The sequence below is a fragment of the Ranitomeya variabilis genome, chromosome 2 (genome assembly GCF_051348905.1).
Source record: "Ranitomeya variabilis isolate aRanVar5 chromosome 2, aRanVar5.hap1, whole genome shotgun sequence".
In the NCBI taxonomy this organism is placed as follows: Eukaryota; Metazoa; Chordata; class Amphibia; order Anura; family Dendrobatidae; genus Ranitomeya; species Ranitomeya variabilis.
Genome location: NC_135233.1, coordinates 1,073,459,401 through 1,073,485,557, shown reverse-complemented (window position 1 = coordinate 1,073,485,557; position 26,157 = coordinate 1,073,459,401). Strand labels below are relative to the sequence as shown.

Sequence of the window (26,157 nt, the reverse complement as noted above, 5' to 3'; positions counted from 1 at the left end):
AAAGCGATAAAAAAAAGTAAGGTGCCCAAAAATCATTCCAGTAAAAATGTCAATTTGCCCCGCAAAAAAACAAGCCCTTGCATGACTCTGTGGGCCAAAATATGGAAAAATCATAGCTTTTAAAATGAGATGAAGCAAAAACTATTTTTTACAATAAAAAGTGTCTTTTAATGTGTGACAGCAGCCAAACATAAAAACACAAGATAAATCTGATATCGCTGTAATCGCACCGACCCGAAGAATAAAGTCGCCTAAACACTTCTACCACACGAGGAACGGCATAAAAAATAAGTAAAACCAATTCTTCCCTGCTGTTGATTTTTTCATTCTGCTTCCCAAAGATCGCAGGAAGGCTTAGCGCACATGTAACGGGATTTCCATGTAAATCTCTGAAATACATAAGTCAGATGGAACTGTGGACGCCGTCTGACCTGTGATCCGGCGATGTCCGTCTTTTTAGGATTGCATGAAATTGCTGTCGGCCATAGGTTTGCTCACTTCTGAAAAGAACACCATTAAGCAGAGGCCAGATGGAGTCCTCCGTAAGGGTATGTGTCCAAGTGGCGTATCGGCAGTGCTTTGAATGCAGCGGATCCCTGCTCCGTCCAAAGTGATGCCTGCTTTTGCATCACTTTGAACACATGCGGAATCACCGCATCCTATACATAAAACGATGCTATTTATCTTGTAGAGACTGTGTGCTTCCGCAAGATAGATAGACATACTGCGGTCTCTAAACACACGCCGCATGTACATTAACGCAGGTTTTCCACCTGCGTTTTTGTATGCATAGTGGATATCTAACATCTGGACGCTGCGGATTGGACGCTGCGGCTGTACGTGGAAACATACCCTAACTCTGCTGCGTCATTATAATTAATGAATACCTCGGGATTTTATCTGAATCACGTCACTCAGAGATTTAGATGGAAATCACAAGCTAAGTGCTCAGCGTAGAGCGCCGGATAAATATGATCTGTCATCTGTTAATGGAAATATAAGGGGCTTCCATGTTACTTGTAGCACAAAGGCTCTGGAAACGCAAAATGGATCCTCACCTGCCAAAAGAAATTCAGCGAATTCTGCGCTCCCAAATCCAAATACCTCCCTCCCTTCTGAGCCTCCCAGTGTGCCTAAAGCACATATATTGTCCACGTTTGGCATTTCTGAAGCGATGAAAGCCCGCCTAACTTATGGGTGCATGTCTCCAGAAGCACAGGCTGGGCATAACGTACTGGTGACTGGAAAGTACTGGTCACTAAAACAGCAGTTTGCTAATTTTACTCGGCAACATTCATTGCTGCTTTTCTGGAAACTACCCATGAAGTCAAAATTTTCACTATACCTGTACTGTAGATAAATTCCCCAAGGGGTATAGTTTCCAAAATGAGGTCATTTGAGGCGGGATTCTGCTCTTCTAGCAATTAGGGGCTCTGTATATGGAGTCAGCACACTGTTCTAGGAAACTCTGTGCTCCAGTAGGCAGTACTGTCTGTACGGCTAGGTACTACTGTACAGCCACATATGGGGTATTGCCAAGTTCAGTAGAAATTTGAGGAAAAATTTTGGTTCCATTTTAACCCACTTCTTGTGTGAAAGTGTAAAATCTGGGGCTAAAACAAAATTTTGGTGGTACAAATGCAGTTATTTTTTCTTCACTGCCCAATGGTATAAAATTCTGTGACACACCCGTGGTGTCAATATGATCACTGCAACCCTAGATGAATTCATTGAGAGGTTTAGTTTGTAAAATGTTGTCAATTATGGGGTTTCTGCTGTTCTGGCACCTCATGTGCTCTCCCATTGAGTCATGGCACCTGTAAACCATAACAGTAAAATCTGGCTCCTTGCCTTCTGAGCTTTGCACAATGCATGAAAAATGTTTCCCGATTACATGCAGGGTTTTGGCGCACTCAGGAAAAAATGGACCTCAGTTTATTTAAAAAAACAAAACTTCCTATTATCCCTTAGAAAAAATAAAAACTTGGGGCTAAAACAACATTTTAGTGGTAAAAATGTAATTTATTCTGTCTTAGTGGTATAAAATTTTGTGAGGCACATGTGGTGTTAATATGATCACTGCACCACTAGATGAATTTATTGGGGAGTGTAGTTTTTAAATTAGTTCACATATTGGGGGTTTCTGTTGTGCTGGCACCTCAGTGGCTCTGCCAATTTGACATGGCACCCTCAAACCATTCCATCAAAATCTGAACTCCAATATGGCGCCTCTTCTCTTCTGAGCTTTGCAGTGTGCCTCAAAAATAGTATTCCCCCACATAGAGTATAAGCGTACTCAGGAGAATCATAGAATCATAGAATGGTAGAGTTGGAAGGGACCTCCTGGGTCATCTGGTCCAGCCCCCTGCATAAAGCAGGATTCACTAAAACATCCCAGACAGAAGTCTGTCCAGCCTCTGTTTGAGCCTTCCATGGAAGGAGAACTCCTTTTCCACTCATTGATCACCCTAACTGTCAAAAAGGTTTTTCTAATATCTAATCTATGTCTCCTCCCATTCAGTTTCATCCCAGTGCTTCTAGTCTTTCCTTGTGCAAATGAGAATAAAGATGATCCTTCTACAATTTCACAGCCCTTGAGATATTTGTAGACAGCTATTAACCCCTTCTGCCATCTGATGTACTATCCCGTCGAGGTGACCTGGGACTTAATTCCCAGGGACGGGATAGTACGTCATAGGTGATCAGCCGCGCTCACGGGGGGAGCGCGGGTGATCGCCGCCGGGTGTCAGCTGATTATTACAGCTAACATCTGGCACTATGTGCCAGGAGCGGTCACGGACTGCTCCCGGCACTTTAATCCCAGGAAAACTGCAATCAACCATGATCTATAGAAGAATTCCAATATGCATTATTGGTGGTACATGAAATAAACCCAATAAAGAAACCATATGGCACCATATAACCATGTATCAATATACCACCCATGCAAGGACATAAGGATAACTACAAAACATAAATTAAATAGGAAAGAAGAGATGCCACGCAGTCATAGAATCCAAAACCAAGTAATACTTTATTCTTAATAGACACAATAAAAGATAAAAAACCAGACAGACAGTGCTCAGAAGGGCTGAAAGATGACAATAAATGCCACCAGCAACATGTAGGAGCCCAAGGTACGGCAGTCTCTAACTACAATTAATATTAAACTCATAGGTGAATTATAAAGTGTAACATGCAAAAAGTAGCAGCAATTCAGACCACCGATCAGCAAACAATGCAACCAATAACATTATCTTTGTCAAACAAACAACAATCAGTATGGTGGCTGTATAGATATGTGAGAACGGAAGCGTGCACATCACCTGATGATGACAGACAATAGCGTAGGGACACCGGTCCACCCCGACGCGCGTTTCGGTTAGGATACCTTCCTCAGGGGACGGAAAGGTATAAACGCCCCCCCAAAAGAAATTCATGAATTGCTGATTTTTGTTCATTCTGCCTAACAAAAATCGGAATAAAAAGCGATCAAAAAATGTCATGTGCCCAAAAGTGTTACCAATAAAAACGTCAACTCACGTTACAAAAAACAAGACCTCACATGACTCTGTGGACCAAAATATGGAAAAATTATAGCTCTCAAAATATGGTAATGCAAAAACTAATTTTTACATTAAAAAGCGTCTTTTAGTGTGTGATAGCTGCAAACATAAAAAACCGCTATAAAAACTCACTATAAATAGTAAATCAAGCCACCCTTTATCACCGAATTAGTTAGGGAAAAGGCATAAAGTAAAAAAAATGTATTTATTTCTATTTTACCATTAGGGTTAGGGCTAACATTAGGGTTAGGGTTGGGGCTAAAGTTAGGGGTAGGGTTTGCATTACATTTACAGTTGGGGTTAGGGTTGGGATCAGGGGTGTGTCAGGGTTAGGGGTGTGGTTAGGGTTATGGTTGGGATTAAGGTTAGGGGTGTGTTGGGGATAGGTGTATGGTTAGTGTTATGGTTAGGGTTAAGGGTGTGTTGAGGTTAGGGTTGGAGTTAGAATTGAGGGGTTTCAACCGTTTAGGCACATCAGGGGCTCTCCAAGTGCGACATGGCATCAATTCCAGCCAATTCTGCGTTGAAAAGGTAAAACAATGCTCCTTCCCTTCTGAGCTCTCCCGTACACCCAAACAGAGGTTTACCCTAACATATGGGGTATCAGTGTACCAGGACAAATTGGACAACGGTTGGGGTCCAATTTCTCTTGTTACCCTTGGGAAAATAAAAATTTGAGGGCTAAAAAAAAATTTGGGGGGAAAAAAAGATTTTTTATTTTCACGGCTCTGCGTTATAATCTGTGGTGAAACACTTGGCGGTTCAAAGTTCTCACAACACATTTATATAAGTTCCATGGGGGGTCTACTTTCTAACATGGGGTCACTTGTGGGGTTTTCTACTGTTTAGGTACATCGGGGCTCTAGAAAAGCAACATGACGCCCGCAAACCATTCCATCTAAGTCTGCATTTCAAACGGCGCTCCTTGCCTTCCGAACTCTGCCATGTGCCCAAACGGTGGTTCCCCCCATATATTGGGTATCAGCGTACTGACGACAAATTGAACAAAAACATTTGGGGTCCAATTTCTCCTGTTACCTTTTGGAAAATACATAACTGGGGGCTAAAAAATAATTTTTGTGGAAAAAAGATTTTTTATTTTCACGGCTCTGCGTTATAAACTGTAGTGAAACACTTGGGGGTTCAAAGTTCTCACAACACATCTAGATAAGTTCCTTAGGGAGTCTACTTTTCAAAATGGTGTCAGTTGTGGGGGTTTCCACTGTTTAGGCACATCAGGGGCTCTCCAAACGCGACATGGCATCCTATCTCAATTCCAGTCAATTTTGCATTGAAAAGTCAAACGGCGCTCCTTCCCTTCCGAGCTCTTCCATAAGCCCAAACAGTGGTTTACCCCCACATATAGGGTACCGGAGTACTCAGGATAAACTGCACAACAACATTTGAGGTACAATTTCTTCTGTTACCCTTGGTAAAATAAAACATACTTGATCTGATTTAAATTTTTGGTGAAAAAAAAGTTAAATGTTCATTTTTTAAACATTTCAAAAAATTCCTGTGAAACACCTGAAGGGTTAATAAATGTCTTGAATGTGATTTTGAGCACCTTGAGGTGTGCAGTTTTAGAATGGTGTCACACTTGGGTATTTTCTATCATATAGACCCTTCAAAGTGACTTCAAATGTGTTGTGGTCCCTAAAAAAATGGTGTTGTAAAAATGAGAAATTGCTGGTCAAATTTGAACCCTTATAACTCCCTAACTAAAAATAAATGTTCGTTCCAAAACTGTGCTGATGTAAAGTAGACATGTGGGAAATGTTACTTAATAAGTATTTTGTGTGACATATCTCTGTGATTTAAGGGCATGAAAATTCAAATTTGGAAAATTGCAAAATGTTCTAAATTTTCGCCAAATTTCTGTTTTTTAAAAAATTAAACGCAAGTAACGTCAAGGAAATTTTACCACTAACATGAAGTACAATATGTCTCGAGAAAAGTTTGTCAGAATCACCAGGATCCATGCAAGCATTTCAGAGTTATAACCTCATAAAGGGACAGTGGTCAGAATTGTAAAAATTGGCCCGGTCATTAATATGCAAACCACCCTTGGGGGTTAAGGGGTTAAGTCTCCTCTCAGTCTTCTTTTTTGCAAGCTAAGCACTCCCAAATCCTGTAAAAGTTCCTCATAGGACATGGTTTGCAGACCGGTCAACATTCTGGTGGTGTTTCTCTGAACTTGCTCCAGTTTGTTGATGTCTTTTTAAAAACGTGGTGCCCAAAACTGGACACAGTATTCCACATGAGGTCTGACCAAAGAGGAGTAGAGGGCAATAAAAACTTTGCATGATCTAGACTGTATTCTTCTGCTAATGCATCCCAGAATTGCATTTGCCTTTTTTTTGCTGCTGCATCACTCTGTTGACTCATGTTCAGTTTATGATCTATTAGTATATCTAAGTCTTTTTCACATGTGCTGTTTGTTAGCCCTATTCCTCCCATTCTGCATATGCTTTTTTCATTTTTATTTCCCAGATGTAGTACTTTCATTTTTTCTTGGTAAAAACCATTCTGTTAGTTTCTGCCCTTTGCTCTAGTTTATATCTTTTTGAATCCTCTCTCTCTTCTCTAGTATTAGCTATCCCTCCTAGCTTTGTGTCATCTGCAAATTTAATCAGTGTACCCTCATTTCCTTCATTTAAATCATTGAGAAAGATGTTGAAAAATACATGGCCCAGGACAGAACCCTGTGGTACCCCACTTGAGACATTCTTCCAACTGGATGTGCAGCAATTTACGACCACTCTTTGGGTCCGATCACTAAGCCAGTTATGAATTCACCTTACAGTTGACTTGTTCATTCCATACTTAGTCATTTTTTTCAATAAGGATGGTGTGAGATACTTTCTTAAATGCTTTGCTGAAGTCAAGATATACTATATCTACAGCATTTCCCTGATCCACCCAGTCAGTGATTCTATGATTGATATGAAGTGCGTTCGCAGCCCGGGGTCCATTGTGCAGAGATACCTGCTGCAAAGTAATGGCGGATGGACACTGAGCTCACACGTGGGTTAAACTTCACCCATGTGCAATTAATGCGAGCTCTGTTGCCTCACGGAGTCGCGCTGTACACAGGGAATAAAAACCTAACTAGAGTTGTGCTTGCTCTGGAACTTTTCTGTGCTAACCGCACACATGAAGGAACCAGATGCTAAGCCAAGGCTAATTGCCCCCACTGTTGCTAGCTGCCTGCCTGAGTTTACAGCCCCAAAGCTAAACAGACTCACACCACATATGAACTGAGTGGTAGAGTATGCACTGGCAATAGCCAAACACAAATGATACTAGCGCATGGCCACGCGGCCATGCAAACCTTTTATAGTTGTAGCTCTCCCGGACCTTCCTAGTGGATCAATAGGAGCTGCTACAGGACCTGACCTTATGACCCCCGACCTCCAATGAGAGGTTTCCCTTGGGCATGCTCAGAAGGAGAAAAGCAGGACTTAGTCCCAGGAGCACCTGCTTGCCGACGAACAGTACTGGTTATAATGGCTGAACCTGGAAGGGCAGCAGTAACCCAATGTGCAGTATCTGTCTGAGCCAGGCTCTAGGACCGACTTCTCCGCTGAGCAGGTTCCACTGCAGCTGGAGAAGAATGGGAGACCGCAGTGGACATGGTTCGAGACTCCCCCTGTGCAGCAGCAGGAACTCACCACCTAACACTTACATACATGTTGTTTAATAATTTGTTCAAAGATTTTTACCTGGTATAGAAGTCAGACTCACTGGCCTATAGTTCCCTGGGTCCAGCATCTTCCCATTTTTGAAGATAGGAATAACATTTGCTCTTCTCCAGTCTTCTGGAACTTCTCCTGTTCTCCAAGAATTTTCAAAGGTTATGGAGAGTGGTTCAAAAATTTCTTCTGCTATCTCCTTCAGGACTTTGGGATTTAATTCATCTGGACCTGGAGACTTGAATTAATTTACGTTAACTAAGTGTTTCCTCACTATCTTTCTGTTTATAGATATCCTGGATTCTTCTTTTCCTTTAATAGGACAGTGAAGATCAGATGATGTTACATTTCCTTTCTGAGAGAAAACAGATACAAAATAGGAATTTAAAAGTTCAGTCTTCTCAACATCCTTTCTTACCATTTTATCATTTTCATCCTGTAAAAATCCTACAGCATCTTTAACTTTTCTTTTACTTTTGACATATCCTCAAAATCCTTTCTTATTGCTTTTGACATCTCTTGCAATCCTGAATTCATTGTCAGCTTTATAAAATCTGATACATACCCTGCAGGTTCTGCAGACAGCTCTATTTTTCTTATTTAGATATGCCTCCCTCTTTCCATTTGATAAACATTTGCTTCATCCCTTTAAGCATGTGTTTAAGTTCTGTGTTCATCCATCCTGGTTTCTTTAAATGCTTCATATTCTTCCCTCTTTTTGAAATTGTTAATGATTTTTCTTTGAAAATCTCATTTATCAAGATTTCCCATCCTTACTGGACACTTTTGTCCTTAAGGATATCTAGCCATTGGATCCCTCCTATTCTCTTTCTGAGTCCATTAAAATCTGCCTTTCTGAATTCTAACCTTGAAGTCTGAGTCTTCACAGGTCTTCCTCCTCTAGTTATCCAAAATTCTAAAATAGCATGGTCGCTACCTCCTAGAGTCCCAGCCACTCTTACCTCTTCAACCATTTCCTCCCTGTTTATAAGGATTATATCCAAGGTAGCAGATCCCCTTGTGTTCTCTCCTACCTTTTGGTAGAAATTGCCCTACAAATTGTATGGTGCAATTTCTCCTGTTACTCTTATGAGAATGCAAAATTTGGAGCTAAAATAAAATTTTTGCGAGGAAAATGTGATTTTATTATTTTCACGGCTCAACATTATAAACTTCTGTGAATCACCTGGGGGATCAAGGTGCTCATCACACATCTAAGTATATTCCTTGATATGTCTAGTTTCCAAAATGTGGTCATTTGGGGGGATTTTCACTGCTTAGACATATCAGGGGCTCTCCAAATGGGACATGATGTCTGCTAATGATTCCATGAAATGTTACATTCATAAAGTCAAATGATGCTACTTCACTTCCGAGCCCTGCCTTGCACCCAAACAATAGTTTTCTCCCTCATGTGGGGTATCTACATACTGGGGAGAAATTGCACAACAAAATGTATGATGCAAATTCTCCTGTTACCCTTATGACTATGCACAAGGATATCAAAAAGGGGAGACAAGGCTTAACATTATAAACTTCTGTGAAGCCCCTGAGGGTTCAATGTGCTCACCACACATATAGGTCAGTTCCGTGAGGGGTCTAGTTTCCAAAATGGTGTCACGAGTGGGGGATTTTAACTGTTTAGTCACATCAGGGGCTCTCCAAACGTGACATGGCGTCCGCCAATTGATTAAGAAATTCCCTTCAGAGCTCTGCCGTGTGCCCAAAACAGTAGTTTTCTCCCTCATATCAGGCATTGGCATGCTCGGGAGAAATTACACAACAAATTTTGTGGTCCATTTTCTCCTGTTACCCTTGTTACAATAGAAAAATTTGGATCTGAAGTAATTGTTTTGTGAAAAAAAGTTAAAAGTTCATTTTTTTTCCACATTTCAAAAATTCCTGTTAAGCACCTCAAGGATAAATAGACTTCTTGAATGTTGTTTTGAGCACCTTGGGGGGTGCAGTTTATAGAATGGCATCACTTTTGGGTATTTTCTATCTATAGACCCCACAAAGTGACTTCAAATATGATGTTGTCCCTAAAAAAATGGCTTTGTAAGTTTTGTGGGGAAAAAAAATGAAAGACTACAGGTCCACTTTTAATCCTTAGAACTTCCTAAAAAAAAACCATCTGTTTCCAAAATTGTGCTGATGTAGAGAAGACATGTGGGAAATGTTACTTATTAACTATTTTGTGTGACATATCTCTGTGATTTTAGGACATACAAATTCAGATTCAGAAAATTGCTAAATTTTCAAAATTTTCACCAAATTTCTGAATTTTTCACAAATATATGCAAGTCATAGCAAAGTAATGCTACCACTGTCATGAAGTGCAATATGTCACAAAAAAACATTCTCAGAACCACAAGGATCTGTTGAAGCATTCTAGAGTTACAGTATAACCACATAAAGTGACAGTGGTCAGAATTGTAAAAATTGGCCTGGTCATTAACGTGCAAACCACCTTCGGGGGTGAAGGGATTAATTAGTGAGTGATTCCTACCTGCCCTTTATATTTGTAGCTTTTAGCCTAGGAGAGGCATGATTGATAAATATTAGGTTTAGGGATCCATCAATAAAGACACATCTTATTGTGACTGAAATATGTCATATATTTGGTGTTTGGATACATCTTAGCATTTACAGAGGCTGATGTATTCCTTTGTATGTTGTGCAGTCATGGCAGCTTGCACGTGTTCACACTTGCTTTGTTCTGTTCAGAGCTGCTTGTGATTTTTTTTTGCAAGTATGACTCTTGTTTTTTCACTGTTTTTCCAGGTGAACCCTTCGATAACATCATGAATATAAATGCTGCTGTATGTAATATAATCGTCTCCATCTTACTGAGTAAGCGATTTGATTATGAAGATCCCACACTTTTGAAGCTGATAAAGATGAATAATGAAAATAACCAATTAGCTGGTACCCCAATGGCTATGGTGAGCAGATCAACTCATTTGTATTTGAGAAATAGTATTTTATGTCATTCACAAGATTTGTAATGTGTGATTGGTGAGGCTGCAACCTATAATGTGCCCCTACTCTTAAACTTACAATTTTACAAACATATTTCTGAAGTGTGTTGTCCATTGCCAGTCAAAAATGTGGAATGCTCTTCAAGCAATGATTTCCCTTATTTGCATTGGAATGTGCAAATTATAAATTTATACTGATGGCAGCAAAATAACAAAGTAATACATTTGGAAAAAATAAGTAAAGAAACACGCCACAACAGAATTTATATTGAACCTAAAATTCCTTAACCCCTTAATCCCATATGACGTAGTATCCCGTCGAGGTGATCTGGGACTTAATTCCCAGTGAAGGAATAGTACGTCATATGCGATCGGCCGCACTCATGGGGGGAGCACGGCCGATCGCCACCGGGTATCAGCTGTCTATCGCAGCTGACATCTGGCACTAAGAGCCAGGAGCAGTGACGGACCGCCCCTGGCACATTAACCCCCAGCACACTGCGATCAAACATGATCGCAGTGTTCCAGCGGCATAGGGAAGCATCGTGCAGGGAGGGGGATCCCTGCATGCTTCCCTGAGACCCTTGAAGCAACGCGATATGATCGCATTGCTCTGAGGGTCTCCTACCTCCTTTTCCCTGCAGGCGCCAGATCCAAAATGGCCGCGATCTGACCCTACAACATGATGCCCCCCGGGGCAATGTTATAAGGTAAAAAAAAAAATATTCACATTTGTAAAAAAAAAAAAATCCTAAATAAAGAAAAAAAAAATTGTTCCCATAAATGCATTTCTATATCTAAATAATAAAAAACAATGAAAGTACACATATTTAGTATCGCCGTGTCAGTAATGAACCCACCTATAAAACTGTCCCACTAGTTAACCCCTTCAGTGATCGCGGTAGAAAATAAACAAAAAACGAGGCAAAAAACACTTTATTATCATACCGCCAAATAAAAAGTGGAATAACACGCGATCAAAAAGAAGGATATAAATAACCATGGTACCACTGAAAACGTCATCTTGTCCCGCAAAAAAGAGCCACAATACTGCATCATCAGCGAAAAAATAAAAAAGTTATAGTCCTCAGAATAAAGAGATGCAAAAATAATTATTTTTTCTATAAAACAGTTTTTATCGTATAAAAGCGCCAAAACATAAAAAAATATATAAATGAGGTATCACTTTAATCGTACTGACCCGAACAATAAAACTGCTTTATCAATTTTACCAAACGCGGAACGGTATAATCTCCCCCCCAAAAAAAGAAATTCATGAATAGCTGTTTTTTGGTTATTCTGCCTCACATAAATTGGAATAAAAAGCGATCAAAAAATGTCACGTGCCCGAAAAGGTTACCAATAAAAACGTCAACTCGTCCCGCAAAAAACAAAACCTAACATGATTCTGTGGACCAAAATATGGAAAAATTATAGCACTCTAAATGTGGAGACGCAAAAACTATTTTTTGCAAAAAAAGCGCCTTTTAGTCTGTGATGGCTGTCAATCATAAAAATCCGCTAAAAACTCACTATAAAAGTAAATCAAACCCACCTTCATCACCCCCTTAGTTAAAGAAAAATAATAAAATTAAAAAAATGTATTTATTTCCATTTTCTCATTAGGGTTAAGTCTAGGGTTAGGGCTAGGGTTAGGATTAGGGCTAAGGTTAGGGCTAGGGCTAGGGTTAGGGCTAGGGTTAGGGCTAGGGTAGGGGTTAGGGCTAGGATTAGGGCTAGGGTTGGGGCTAGGGTTAGAGTTAGGGTTGGGGCTAGGGCTAGGGTTGGGGCTAAGGTTAGGGTTTCAGTTAGAATTGGGGGTTTCCACTGTTTAGGCACATCACGGGCTCTCCAAACAAGACATGGCATCCGATCACAATTCCAGCCAATTCTGTGTTGAAAAAGTAAAACAGTGCTCCTTCCCTTCCAAGCTCTCCCGTGCGCCCTAACAGGGGTTTACTCCAACATATGGGGTATCAGCGTACTCAGGCCAAATTGGACAACAGCTTTTGGGGTCCAATTTCTCTTGTTACCCTTGTGAAAATAAAAATTTGGGGGGGCTAAAAAAACATTTTTGTGGGAAAAAATGATTTTTTATTTTCACGGCTCTGCGTTATAAACTGTAGTGAAACACTTGGCAGTTCAAAGTTCTCATAACACATCTAGATAAGTTCCTTGGGAGGTTTAGTTTCCAATATGGGTCACCTGTGGGGGGTTTCTACTGTTTAGGTACATTAGGGGCTCTGCAAACACAATGTGACGCCTGCAGACCATTCTATCTAAGTCTGCATTCCAAATGGCGCTCCTTCCCTTCCGAGCTCTGCCATGCGTCCAAACAGTGGTTTACCCCCACATATGGGGTAACAGCGTACTCAGGATAAATTGCACAACAACTTTTGGGGTCCAATTTCTTCTCTTACTCTTGGGAAAATAAAAAGTTGGGGATGAAAATATAATTTTTGTGAAAAAATATGATTTTTTATTTTTGCGGCTCTGCATTATAAACTTCTGTGAAGCACTTGGTGGGTTAAAGTGCTGACCACACAGCTAGATAAGTTCCTTAGGGGGTCTACTTTCCAAAATGGTGTCAGTTGTGGGGGGTTTCAATGTTTAGGCACATCAGGGGCTCTCCAAACGCAACATGGCGTCCCATCTCAATTCCAGTCAATTTTGCATTGAAAAGTCAAATAGCGTTCCATCCCTTCCAAGCTCTGCCATGCGCCCAAACAGTGGTTTACCCTCATATATAGGGTATTTGCATACTCAGGACAAATTGTACAACAACTTTTGGGGTCCAATTTCTACTGTTACCCTTGGTTAAATAAATCAAATTGGAGCTGAAATAAATTTTGTGTCAAAAAAAGTTAAATGTTCATTTTTATTTAAACATTCCAAAAATTTCTGTGAAACACCTGAAGGGTTTATAAACTTCTTGAATGTGGTTTGGGGCACCTTGAGGGTGCAGTTTTTAGAATGGTGTCACACTTGGTTATTTTCTATCATATAGACCCCTCAAAATGACTTCAAATGAGATGTGGTCCCTAAAAAAAATGATGTTGTTAAAATGAGAAATTGCTGGTCAACTTTTAACCCTTATAACTCCCTAACAAAAAAAATTTGGTTCCAAAATTGTGCTGATGTAAAGTAGACATGTGGGATATGTTACTTATTAAGTTTTTTATGTGACATATCTCTGTGATTTAAGGGCATAAAAGTTAAAGTTTGGAAAATTGCGAAATTTTCAAAATTTTCACCAAATTTCCATTTTTTTCACAAATAAATGCAAGTCTTATCAAAGAAATTTTACAACTATCATGAAGTACGATGTCTCTAGAAAATAATCTCAGAATCATCACGATCCGTTGAAGCATTCCAGAGTTATAACCTCATAAAAGGACAATGGTCAGAATTGTAAAAATTGGCCCATTCATTAACGTGCAAACCACCCTTGGTGCTTAAGGGGTTAAAGCTCTACTTTTTATTCTGATGACAGATTTACACCCTTAATATACCAGCACCTTCATCAAGTGCCACCTGGAATGACTTTACAACAGTCTTGAAGAAGGTCCCCAGAGGTGCTGAGCACTGGTTGGCTGCTTTGCCTTCACTCTTCATACAACTCTTCCCAATCCAAATCAATTGGATTGAGATCAGGTGATTTGTGGAGTTTATGTTATCTGTCAAAGCACTCCATCCCTCTTTTTCTTGGTCACATAGCCCTCACATAACCTCTACATAGGCTTTTTGGTCCTTGTCCTGTTGTAATACAAATTATGGTCCCAGTAAGTGTAAACCAGATAGAATGTTATGTCTTTGCAGAATTCTGTTCTATGCTGCTTGAGGAGCATGACACATCTAGAAACCATCTAAACAACAAAGACATGTCTGTCAGTACAAAAATCTGAAATGGTGACTCATCAGATTACAGTACAAAATTCCACTGATCCAATGTCCAGTGCTTGTGTTATTCCACACAAACAAGTCTGCTCTTCTTGTTTGCAATGCACTGTAGGGGGTTCTTTGCCATAATTCAACCATAAAGACCATGTCTCAAAGTCTAATCTGGACAGTTGATGTTAACGCTATCTGAGGAGCAATCAATTTTCAGTTTCAGAGACTGGTAACTCTGATGAACCTATCCTCTGCAGCAAAGCTAATTCATAGTAACATAGTAACATAGTTAGAAATGCCGAAAAAATAAATTTGTCCATCCAGTTCAGCCTATATTCTGTCAGAATAAATCCCCAGATCTACATTCTTCTAAAGAGCCTAATAACTGTAAGATACAATATTGTTACGCTCCAAGAAAGCATCCAGGCCTCATTTGAACCCCTTTGTCTTCCTTTCCTAGGGCTGTCCCCAGGATACAAATTTATGGTTTTCATGACTGCACTTGGAGATACCTTCAAGTTTCTGGCAATTTTCTACATTGTCTGACCTTGATATTTTATAGTAATGATTAGAGTTGAGCGAATATGTTCGGAATCGGTTGCCGAATCTGAATTTGCGATACTTGTGCCATATTCTTACCCTATTCATTCCCGACTTTGTTTGATGCTCAGTTCCGAACATGTTAATTCATTTCTGCTCCCTTTGACTCCAATGATGTTTGGCTGTGTTCGGCGAACATTGCAAAAACAATCGTAATCGGAACCTAATTTTGAAAAATTCGCACAACTCTAGTAATGATGGACTGTGAAATTTTATTTAATTGAGTGGCTCTTATTTAATTCTGGCTTAGAAAAGTCACGTAATAGGGACTGTGTGTTAGGTGTCGAGTTCTTGCTGCTGCACAGGAGGAATCTCGAACCATGTCCGCTGCGGTCTCCCATTCTCCTTCAGCCACAGTGGAGCCTGCTCAGCAGAGACATCAATCCCAGCGTCTGGCTCAAGCTGATACTGGGCGCTTGGTTACTGCTGCTTTTCCAGGCTCTGCCTTTATAGCCAGCATTGATCAGCAGCGAGCAAGCATTTCAGGGACTAAGTCCTGCTTTTCCCATAATGAGCATGCCCCGCAGGTCCCGGAGTGCTACTACTATAAAAAGTTCACATGGCTGCTTGGCCATGCGCTAGTGTAAACCTGTTAACATGTGTGTGGATGAATGCCTGTCATTGTATGGAAGTTCCTAATCATTCCCCTTCCTAGTGTTGATGACTGCTCGCGAATGGTGGAGCTACCTAGCGCCTGACAGTGCTATCCCGCACATTAGCACAAGATTCTGCGTCTGTTAGCAGCGACTGCCAGTGCGGTGCTGGGCGCAAATAGTGCGCTTTCCTGGCCCAAGTTAGGGTGTTTAGTGGCATCCGTCAGAGCGGCGCTGCACACACTCTTGTGCAGTAAATGATTAGTTCATTTTAATCCTTGGCACCACAGTAGCGGTGTCAAGCACAAGAGGTCTAGAGGGACTCTTACCCTGAGTCTCGGGGCAGAGTTCTGTGACTCCTTTCTTGCCCTCTCTGTGCAGCATTGCGGCCCTGTGACGCAACAAGGTTCGCTTCCTTCATACCGGGTGAAGCTAACCCGTGTATATATTCACATTATTACGCCATATAGTCCGCCATTACCAAACAGCAGGTGTCTTTTCTGCATGGTGGACCCCGGACTGCGAATGCACCTTATATCACCTCTAATTATTATTTGGTGCGTTCCGCCAGTCCTAACTCTGTGTGCCAACATTGCCTCTGCAAATCACACCTGATTGCCACAGATACTTTCTGAAGGCTGGGTCTTCCACAAATAAACTTTTAATGAGATCTTCATCTACTTGATGAAGAATTGTGATAGAATGCCAAGGGGTTGTAAAGCTGTCTTAAGAGTAAAAGGGAGTTATTTTGAGGTATCTAAGCTTAAACTCAAATTCCAGTTTATTTCAATGCAAAAAACTACTGCGATACTGCACAATATAAATAATAAAAACACCACAGAAAAACAAAGATTCTTACCTGTCTAGGCCTCAAATCAAATGCACTCTCATTGTGCAGTGGGCCCAAGTAAAGATGGCGACTACACAGGTGTGGTAATACCAAATGAGACAGCCAGTCAACAATCAGGGATTGGCCGCTTGGCACACCAGTGCAAATAAATAATCTGCAGCAGTGTTCACACAGAATATGCATAGGAACTGGATCATAGCCTATTAGTAATGCCATGTGGCGGGCTGACCAGAGCTAACTGTAATGCGTCCCGTGTAAACAGAGGCCAAAACTTACAAAGCCATTAGGGCCCACCTACACCTCAAAAAGTAAAAGTAAAAAAGTGCACAAGAACATATCAAAATATGTAAGGTATTAGTATTATGGCCACAATACATAAGCTGGCAACCCACATCACGGGTCCTCACGCTTTCCAGTCAATATAAATAGTGAGTGAATCCTGTTTGATTAAAGAACATCAACCACTCGAGTTATCTAGTTCATATTTTCTCCTGGATGTGCCGGCCAAGAAAGATCATGATGGACCAAGGGACTCCTTTTATGTCCAAATTTATGAGGAGTTGTGTAAGACTCTCCAGATTACCCAACTCTTAACATCGGGGTACTATCCGCAGACAGATTGCCTGGTGGAGAGGTTCAGCAAAACCTTGAAATCTATGCTAGGGAAGGTCATGGAGAAGGATGGCCAAGACTGGGTTTGCCTGCTACTGTATCTACTATTTTCCATTAGAGAAGACCCACAGGCTTCTGTGGGTACTCATCATTTGATCTGCTATACCATTGAAACCTTCTGGACATTGGAAAAGAGACCTTGGAAGTGAAAGTAACACCCCACCGAAGCATCTACAAACATGTGGCCTGGATGCAGGACAGGATCACAAGGGTGATGCCAATTGTGAGGGAGAGCCTCCTTTTAGCACACAAAAGGGTCTACAGTTGGCCAGCAAGACTCAGTTTAGCCCTGGAGAGCAGGTGTTGGTGTTGATCCCAATGGTGGAAAGTTAGTTCGTGAACAATTGACAAGGGCCATACAAGATGGTTGAAAAGTTGAGTAATGTCAACTACATGGTCCACCAATCGGAGAAGAAAGCCATACCAGGGGTACCACATTGAAGAAAAAAGGGGAAATCCTCCAGCAATGAAGCCAGTAAAAAAGGAGAGTTTAAAATGTAGAAACTGTATTAGAACAATTGCAAAGACATAACTGCTGGTCACCGCATGGGAACCTGGGTGCACCAATCGACGCGTTTCAGCTAAGAGCCCTAATCATGTTGGTACATTAGCCTACTCAAACCATCGCGAAACAGAGAAAGTATTATGCCTAGGGGACATGTCACAGTGGCAGAGACACTATCACCGGCCCAAAAGTCACAGTGCCAAGAGCTGCTTCAGTGGAACAGGGAACTGTTTCCGAAGTTGCCAGGTTGTATGCAGGTGTCATGTCAGACGCTGTTCAGACCAGGTCATCCGACAGACAGCGGTAATTCCGCTTTTGTCCACTATGCGCTCATTGGCGTCGGCTAGATTTTATCTAGCTGCTCCGGGGTTAATTTACTTGGTGCTCGGATTGGAAGCTGGGCCTTGCCCACTGCCTTTAAATAGTTCTCCTGAACATTGGGCATCGCTGATTATAGCTTCTGTCTTGTGCGTTGTTATCTCAGTCTGGAGTGGTGAGCTGGTAGTTGGAGTATCGTTGCTGGTGGTGTATTTCCCTTTGTCTTATTTTCTCCTTCCCATATTTGTATTTGTTTTTGCCCTTTGCACTTATAGTGTATTCCTGAGTGACAGCGGCGTGGTGTATATTTTCCGTTATCCTTGTCTGTGCTTACTGTGGGTGCTGGTTAGAGGGCTCTTCACTGGGTGGCTGGGTGGTGGTTTCAGCCTAGGGTTGAAACAGGAGATAGGGCGAGGGTGGAGCCCCAGACATGCACACCATCAGTGTAAACTCTGGGTAGAGGGTCAGTCAGGGTTTCCCTAGTTTTCAGGGAAATCGCAGGGGCCCGGGTTATTTGCTCTTTCACTTCTAGGTCTCCCGTGACATTATGATCGGCCTTACAAACAAAAAAACAAAAAAAAGGGTTTCTTTTTTTTTTTTTGTCATGGATCCCATGACTTCCATAACCCGCCAGTTGGAGGCGCTGTCCCTACAGGTCACTGAGTTGAGGGGGGCAGTGCAGCAACAGGGACTTACAGTCTCCAATGTGCAAGCTGGAGCGACAGGTAAAGTTGCTGAGCCTAAATTTCCTTTGCCTGAAAAATTTGCTGGGGAACGCAGTAAATTTGTTTCTTTTTGTGAAGCTTGCAAACTATATTTCCGTATGTGCCCGATCTCCTCTAATAATGAGGCTCAGCGTGTGGGTCTGGTGTTGTCATTGTTAAGCAGGGATCCCCAAGCATGGGCAGTTTCTTTGCCATCTGATTCTGCTGCATTTGACTCTGTGGAGAGTTTTTTTTCTCTCTTGGAAATATATACGATGAACCTGACAGAATGGCTCTCGCCGAATCTAAGATACGCACTATTCACCAGGGGGAGCGAGTTGCAGAGGATTACTGTTCTGAATTTCATCACTGGGCGATCGATACACAGTGGAATGATCAAGCACTGCAGATTCAGTTTATTCATGGGGTTTCTGGAAGGGTTAAAATGCCCTTCTGATGTACGAGACTCCTACTTCTCTAGATTCCGCTATGAGTCTGGTTGTCCGCATTGATCGCCGTTAGCGTCAGGGGGAGCATGAGACACCGCCTATGGGAGAGGGTTTAGGTTCACGTGTGGTTGCTGCAGGTGAGCCCACGGAGCCTATGCAAATTACAGGGGTGTCACATGTGAAGCGTCGAGCCCCTGAGCTCAGGAAGCAGGAAGCCTGTTTTTACTGCAGTAAGACTGGTCATTTTATTAACATCTATGAGAGATAAACGTAGGCACTACTATTGTGGTGGTGCACAAGTAGGTGCCCAAACCGTATACACTTGTAAAGTAACTTGGCACACACGTGATCAATTGCTAGTGTGGTTTTAATGAAAGGAGAGTACATACAGACGTTTCGGTCATAGACCTTCTTCAATGTACTAAAACAATAAATGATAACAAAATAAATAAAGTATATACAATTATTACAGCAATGGTCTAACACAAATGTGCAATGACTGAGAGAAATAGAGAAATAACTGCTGTGGCATTTATAGCGTACTGGATAGTCCAGTCTCTTAGTAAAATTGCAGTGTTAGAAGAAACGTGCTAATAATCATGCATCAATGGTATAAAGAGAGATCTTATAAAGTGACCGTTGGAGTGATGTGAGAGCTTATTGGCTTGTAGCATAAAGGAAAAAGAAGACCTACCCTCTCACAATAAGAATGTCTGGTGAGCGGATTTTTGGGGGATTATCCTGTAAATACGCATAGGATGTCTCAGAAAAACACGTGGTGATGCTATATTGAGAAGAAAAAAGTAAGGATGGACATACCCCTGAGTTGCTTATAGGTGATGTAAGCAGTCTCTGCGTGATTAAGGCTCTGTGGGGTAAAAATAACAATGCTAGGGCTGCCCCAGGTTGGCGGTATGGTCAGGTGCTACACGGGTAGTGAGATGTCAGGCTTACCTAAGTGTCTCCTGTGCGGACGCGGTATCCACCGCTTGTCCCAGTGTGTGGTGAAGCCGCTCTGTGTGTGCCGTTATGAAGGCGCACTGTGAGACGCGCCACCGGAAGTGTTATACCGGAAGTGACCTAGCGCTGGGGGTAAGACTAAGTTGCGTTCCACTTGTTCTATGGTGAGTGAGAACATGCGTTCCACTGCGCGCATGCGCTGTAGGGAGGTGCCCTGCGATGTGGAGATGAGTGATCCACTGTTCCAGAGTGATGGAGAAAGATTCTGGTTTAGAGAGATGGTGATACGTGCTCATCCTTGGTGACTGATAGTAGTGAGATAGCAGAGGTGGTATACACTCCAGATAGTGCTAGTAAAGCCGATTCTGTTGAGAGAGACATAAGTATTAGAACGGAATACATGAATTCACACAGACAAGTAAGTAGCAATGCAATACAGTGAAGATGGCGACACATAAATGGTACTTGGTAGGTGTAGTCCACTTCTGGAGGTTGAAACCCAGATGATGACCGTTAAGTAAGGAAGGACTGGATATCATAGTCTCTGTTCAGGCCTCTCGGGGCTAAAGTCTGTAGTTCATGTATCCAGTAGGCCTCCCTCCTTTTCAACAGACCTATCCTATCGCCCCCTCTGCGTAGTGGTGACACCTGTTCGATCACCTGAAAACGTAACTGGGCAATGGTGTGGCCCTGGGTGATAAAATGGTGGGGGACGGGTAGTAGGGTGTTTTTGCATCTTATGGTGGATTTGTGCTTCGAAATCCTCTGTTTTATGGGTTGTGTTGTTTCTCCAACATAGTACAGACCACAAGGGCACTTGATTATATAAATCACATATGACGAGTCGCGCGTGAAGAACCCTTTAATAGGGTATTCTTTCCCATTGTGTGGATGATAAAGGGTCGTGCCTCTCTGTATATTGTTGCACTGTATGCATTGTAGGCATGGAAATGTGCCTGTCCTTGGATTGGTGAGGAACCGTTGTCTGGATGTAGGTTGTAGGCTTCCTATGTCTGCTCTTACCAATTTATCTCGTATGTTCCGTGGTCTCCGGAAGCAAGGGAGGAAAGGTTCAACAAATTCTTTGATCCCTGGATGTGCCGTGCCTAGAATATGCCAGTGGCGTCGTATGGACTTGTGGAGTAGGTAAACCAGGGGATGATAGTTGTGAACAAAAGGTATGCGGTGTTTTGTGTCTGTCCTCTTTCTGGGGGAAGAATTTGTGCTACTGATGTCGAGGGTGTCAGGGGGATAACCCCTCTCTAGAAATTTTATCCGCATCTCTTCTAGCCGTGTGGTTTGTAGGTCTTTGTCTGAGACTATTTTTTGGACCCTTTGGAGCTGGGATTTTGGAATGGAGTCTTTCATTTTTTGTGGGTGAAAGCTGTCATAGTGTAATAGGCTATTGCGATCCGTTGGTTTGATGTATAAATCTGTGGAAAGCTCGCCTTCTTTGTTTTTGAGAACTGTGGTATCTAAGAAATGTACTTTCTCCTGATCATAGGTTATTGTGAAATCAAGGCCAGGCCAGGAGGTCTTGAGGAATGCAAAGAAAGATTCTAGTGTTGTTTGTGGGCCGTTCCAAATGCAGAATATATCGTCGATGTACCTTTTCCACACTATAGCATGTGTGCGGAAAAGGTCATTCACGTAAATGGTGCTGGTCTCGTAATCTACCATGTAAGAATTTGCATATGGTGGTGCTGCGTTACTGCCCATCGCGGTGCCTCTCCTCTGTAAGTAAAATTTGTCCTCAAATAGGAAATAGTTTTTGGTGAGTACCAGTGACAGTAGCTCACAGCAGAGGTTGACCTGATCCGAATCTAAGTCCGAGGTCTGTAATAACTTTCTCACTGATCTAATGCCTTCCTCATGTGGTATGGACGTATATAAGTCCTTAACGTCAAACGTGACCAAATAGGCCTCTGTTGGGATAGTTTTCAGTTCATCTATGAGTTTCAGGAAAGCTCCCGTATCCAAAAGGAAGGAGGGAGTTTGTTTGATCATAGGTGTGAGAATCTTTTCTAAGTATTTTGAGATAGGTGAGAGAATTGAGTCTGTTGAAGCCACTATGGGTCTTCCTGGTGGATTTTCTAGGCTCTTGTGAATTTTAGGTTAATACATAAAATACTGGCGTGATGGGATTTTGTTTGGTGAGAAATTCGCATGTTTTTTGATCCAGTATTTTCAGTTCTCTGTATCTAGTGAGAGTATGTTGAATTTGTTCTCTGATGTTGTGAGTAGGGTCCCTCTCCAGGGGTGTGTAGATCGAACTATCATTTAATTGGCGGTAGACCTCTTGTCTGTATGTGGACTTATCGAGTACGACTATCGCTGCCCCCTTGTCCGCTGGTTTGACTATAATGTTCTTGTCTAGCTGTAAGGAATTGAGCGCTTGTTGGTCTAGGGCGGTCAGGTTTGATGGGGCATGTAATCTGCCTCTATCAAAATCCTCTCTTAAATTGTGAAATGAATTGTTCACAAATGAGATAAATGTTTCTACTGCCGGGGAACCCATTGGGGGTCTATAATTACTCTTGTTCCTCAGACCTAGGCTCCTTTAAGTAAGGAGTCGATCTTCTGTGTTGTCTGGAGGGGGATTGTTAGTGTTAGAGTCTGCAAAATGTAGCTTGAGTCTAAGTGATCTATAAAATCTCTGTAGATCCATTTCTAGATCAAAAGTACTTAGCCTATAGCTAGGACAGAAGGATAGCCCTTTTTGTAACACCTGGTGTTCTGCGATGCTCAATGATTTGGAAGAAATGTTAATTACCAGGGGGTTCGTACCTGAGAGCGGGTTATGCGTGTGAAGTCCGTGTTTCTTTGACCGTCTCTTTCCTCTCCGGGTCCCCTTCTTCTTGCTTGTCTCCTTCCTCGTCCTAAAAAACGACCTGCTGCTGGTCTCTCGCGTCGCTCTTGGTCCGATCCTGACGTCGAGATGTCTGTCGTAGATCTGTAGTTGGAGCGTGAGGAGAAGGTTCCGGAGTTCGAGTTGTCTCGCCATTTATATATCCTGTTCTGTTCGTAATCTTCTGCGTCCCTGATGAATTTGGACCTTTTCCTTGCTTCCGTGTCCCTCCTGTGTTGTTCGATCGTGGTGTTGATGCGAGTTTTGAGATCTTGGAGTTCTTCCGAAGTAGAGGATGATGCCAGTTGTTGTTCGATGTTGGTAATGCGTTCTTTACTCTGAGCGATCCCTTGGTGCAGGTGTTCTAGCGTGAGGGTCATGAGATCAAAAGAACATTTGTTTAGTATTCTTTCAAAGCGAGAGCAAAAATCAGGGGAATCACTGAAGAGGGTGGGACGGAGGGGGACGCAGAGTCCAGAGGATTCCAAGGGGACTACGCGTCCCCCTCCGTCCCACCCTCTTCAGTGATTCCCCTGATTTTTGCTCTCGCTTTGAAAGAATACTAAACAAATGTTCTTTTGATCTCATGACCCTCACGCTAGAACACCTGCACCAAGGGATCGCTCAGAGTAAAGAACGCATTACCAACATCGAACAACAACTGGCATCATCCTCTACTTCGGAAGAACTCCAAGATCTCAAAACTCGCATCAACACCACGATCGAACAACACAGGAGGGACACGGAAGCAAGGAAAAGGTCCAAATTCATCAGGGACGCAGAAGATTACGAACAGAACAGGATATATAAATGGCGAGACAACTCGAACTCCGGAACCTTCTCCTCACGCTCCAACTACAGATCTACGACAGACATCTCGACGTCAGGATCGGACCAAGAGCGACGCGAGAGACCAGCAGCAGGTCGTTTTTTAGGACGAGGAAGGAGACAAGCAAGAAGAAGGGGACCCGGAGAGGAAAGAGACGGTCAAAGAAACACGGACTTCACACGCATAACCCGCTCTCAGGTACGAACCCCCTGGTAATTAACATTTCTTCCAAATCATTGAGCATCGCAGAACACCAGGTGTTACAAAAAGGGCTATCCTTCTGTCCTAGCTATAGGCTAAGTACTTTTGATCTAGAAATGGATCTACAGAGATTTTATAGATCACTTAGACTCAAGCTACATTTTGCAGACTCTAACACTAACAATCCCCCTCCAGACAACACAGAAGATCGACTCCTTACTTCAAGGAGCCTAGGTCTGAGGAACAAGAGTAATTATAGACCCCCAATGGGTTCCCCGGCAGTAGAAACATTTATCTCATTTGTGAACAATTCATTTCACAATTTAAGAGAGGATTTTGATAGAGGCAGATTACATGCCCCATCAAACCTGACCGCCCTAGACCAACAAGCGCTCAATTCCTTACAGCTAGACAAGAACATTATAGTCAAACCAGCGGACAAGGGGGCAGCGATAGTCGTACTCGATAAGTCCACATACAGACAAGAGGTCTACCGCCAATTAAATGATAGTTCGATCTACACACCCCTGGAGAGGGACCCTATTCACAACATCAGAGAACAAATTCAACATACTCTCACTAGATACAGAGAACTGAAAATACTGGATCAAAAAACATGCAAATTTCTCACCAAACAAAATCCCATCACGCCAGTATTTTATGTATTACCTAAAATTCACAAGAGCCTAGAAAATCCACCAGGAAGACCCATAGTGGCTTCAACAGACTCAATTCTCTCACCTATCTCAAAATACTTAGAAAAGATTCTCACACCTATGATCAAACAAACTCCCTCCTTCCTTCTGGATATGGGAGCTTTCCTGAAACTCATAGATGAACTGAAAACTATCCCAACAGAGGCCTATTTGGTCACGTTTGACGTTAAGGACTTATATACGTCCATACCACATGAGGAAGGCATTAGATCAGTGAGAAAGTTATTATAGACCTCGGACTTAGATCCGGATCAGGTCAACCTCTGCTGTGAGCTACTGTCACTGGTACTCACCAAAAACTATTTCCTATTTGAGGACAAATTTTACTTACAGAGGAGAGGCACCGCGATGGGCAGTAACGCAGCACCACCATATGCAAATTCTTACATGGTAGATTACGAGACCAGCACCATTTACGTGAATGACCTTTTCCGCACACATGCTATAGTGTGGAAAAGGTACATCGACGATATATTCTGCATTTGGAACGGCCCACAAACAACACTAGAATCTTTCTTTGCATTCCTCAAGACCTCCTGGCCTGGCCTTGATTTCACAATAACCTATGATCAGGAGAAAGTACATTTCTTAGATACCACAGTTCTCAAAAACAAAGAAGGCGAGCTTTCCACAGATTTATACATCAAACCAACGGATCGCAATAGCCTATTACACTATGACAGCTTTCACCCCCAAAAAATGAAAGACTCCATTCCAAAATCCCAGCTCCAAAGGGTCCAAAAAATAGTCTCAGACAAAGACCTACAAACCACACGGCTAGAAGAGATGCGGATAAAATTTCTAGAGAGGGGTTATCCCCCTGACACCCTCGACATCAGTAGCACAAATTCTTCCCCCAGAAAGAGGACAGACACAAAACACCGCATACCTTTTGTTCACAACTATCATCCCCTGGTTTACCTACTCCACAAGTCCATACGACGCCACTGGCATATTCTAGGCACGGCACATCCAGGGATCAAAGAATTTGTTGAACCTTTCCTCCCTTGCTTCCGGAGACCACGGAACATACGAGATAAATTGGTAAGAGCAGACATAGGAAGCCTACAACCTACATCCAGACAACGGTTCCTCACCAATCCAAGGACAGGCACATTTCCATGCCTACAATGCATACAGTGCAACAATATACAGAGAGGCACGACCCTTTATCATCCACACAATGGGAAAGAATACCCTATTAAAGGGTTCTTCACGCGCGACTCGTCATATGTGATTTATATAATCAAGTGCCCTTGTGGTCTGTACTATCTTGGAGAAACAACACAACCCATAAAACAGAGGATTTCGAAGCACAAATCCACCATAAGATGCAAAAACACCCTACTACCCGTCCCCCACCATTTTATCACCCAGGGCCACACCATTGCCCAGTTACATTTTCAGGTGATCGAACAGGTGTTACCACTACGCAGCGGGGGCGATAGGATAGGTCTGTTGAAAAGGAGGGAGGCCTACTGGATACATGAACTACAGACTTTAGCCCCGAGAGGCCTGAACAGAGACTATGATATCCAGTCCTTCCTTACTTAACGGTCATCATCTGGGTTTCAACCTCCAGAAGTGGACTACACCTACCAAGTACCATTTATGTGTCGCCATCTTCACTGTATTGCATTGCTACTTACTTGTCTGTGTGAATTCATGTATTCCGTTCTAATACTTATGTCTCTCTCAACAGAATCGGCTTTACTAGCACTATCTGGAGTGTATACCACCTCTGCTATCTCACTACTATCAGTCACCAAGGATGAGCAC

At 42.3% G+C, this 26,157-nt stretch overlaps 1 protein-coding gene across 2 annotated transcripts in view; it reads left to right on the top strand.

Moving 5' to 3' along the window:
- Nucleotides 1-26,157, top strand: part of LOC143808684 (cytochrome P450 2C8-like) — a 189,763-nt gene that overhangs the window by 38,584 nt on the left and 125,022 nt on the right. For both annotated transcript variants that reach the window (XM_077291594.1, XM_077291593.1), the window contains exon 5: nt 10,046-10,206. In XM_077291594.1, coding sequence (XP_077147709.1) covers nt 10,046-10,206 — 161 coding nt within the window. The remainder of the gene's footprint in view (nt 1-10,045; nt 10,207-26,157) is intronic.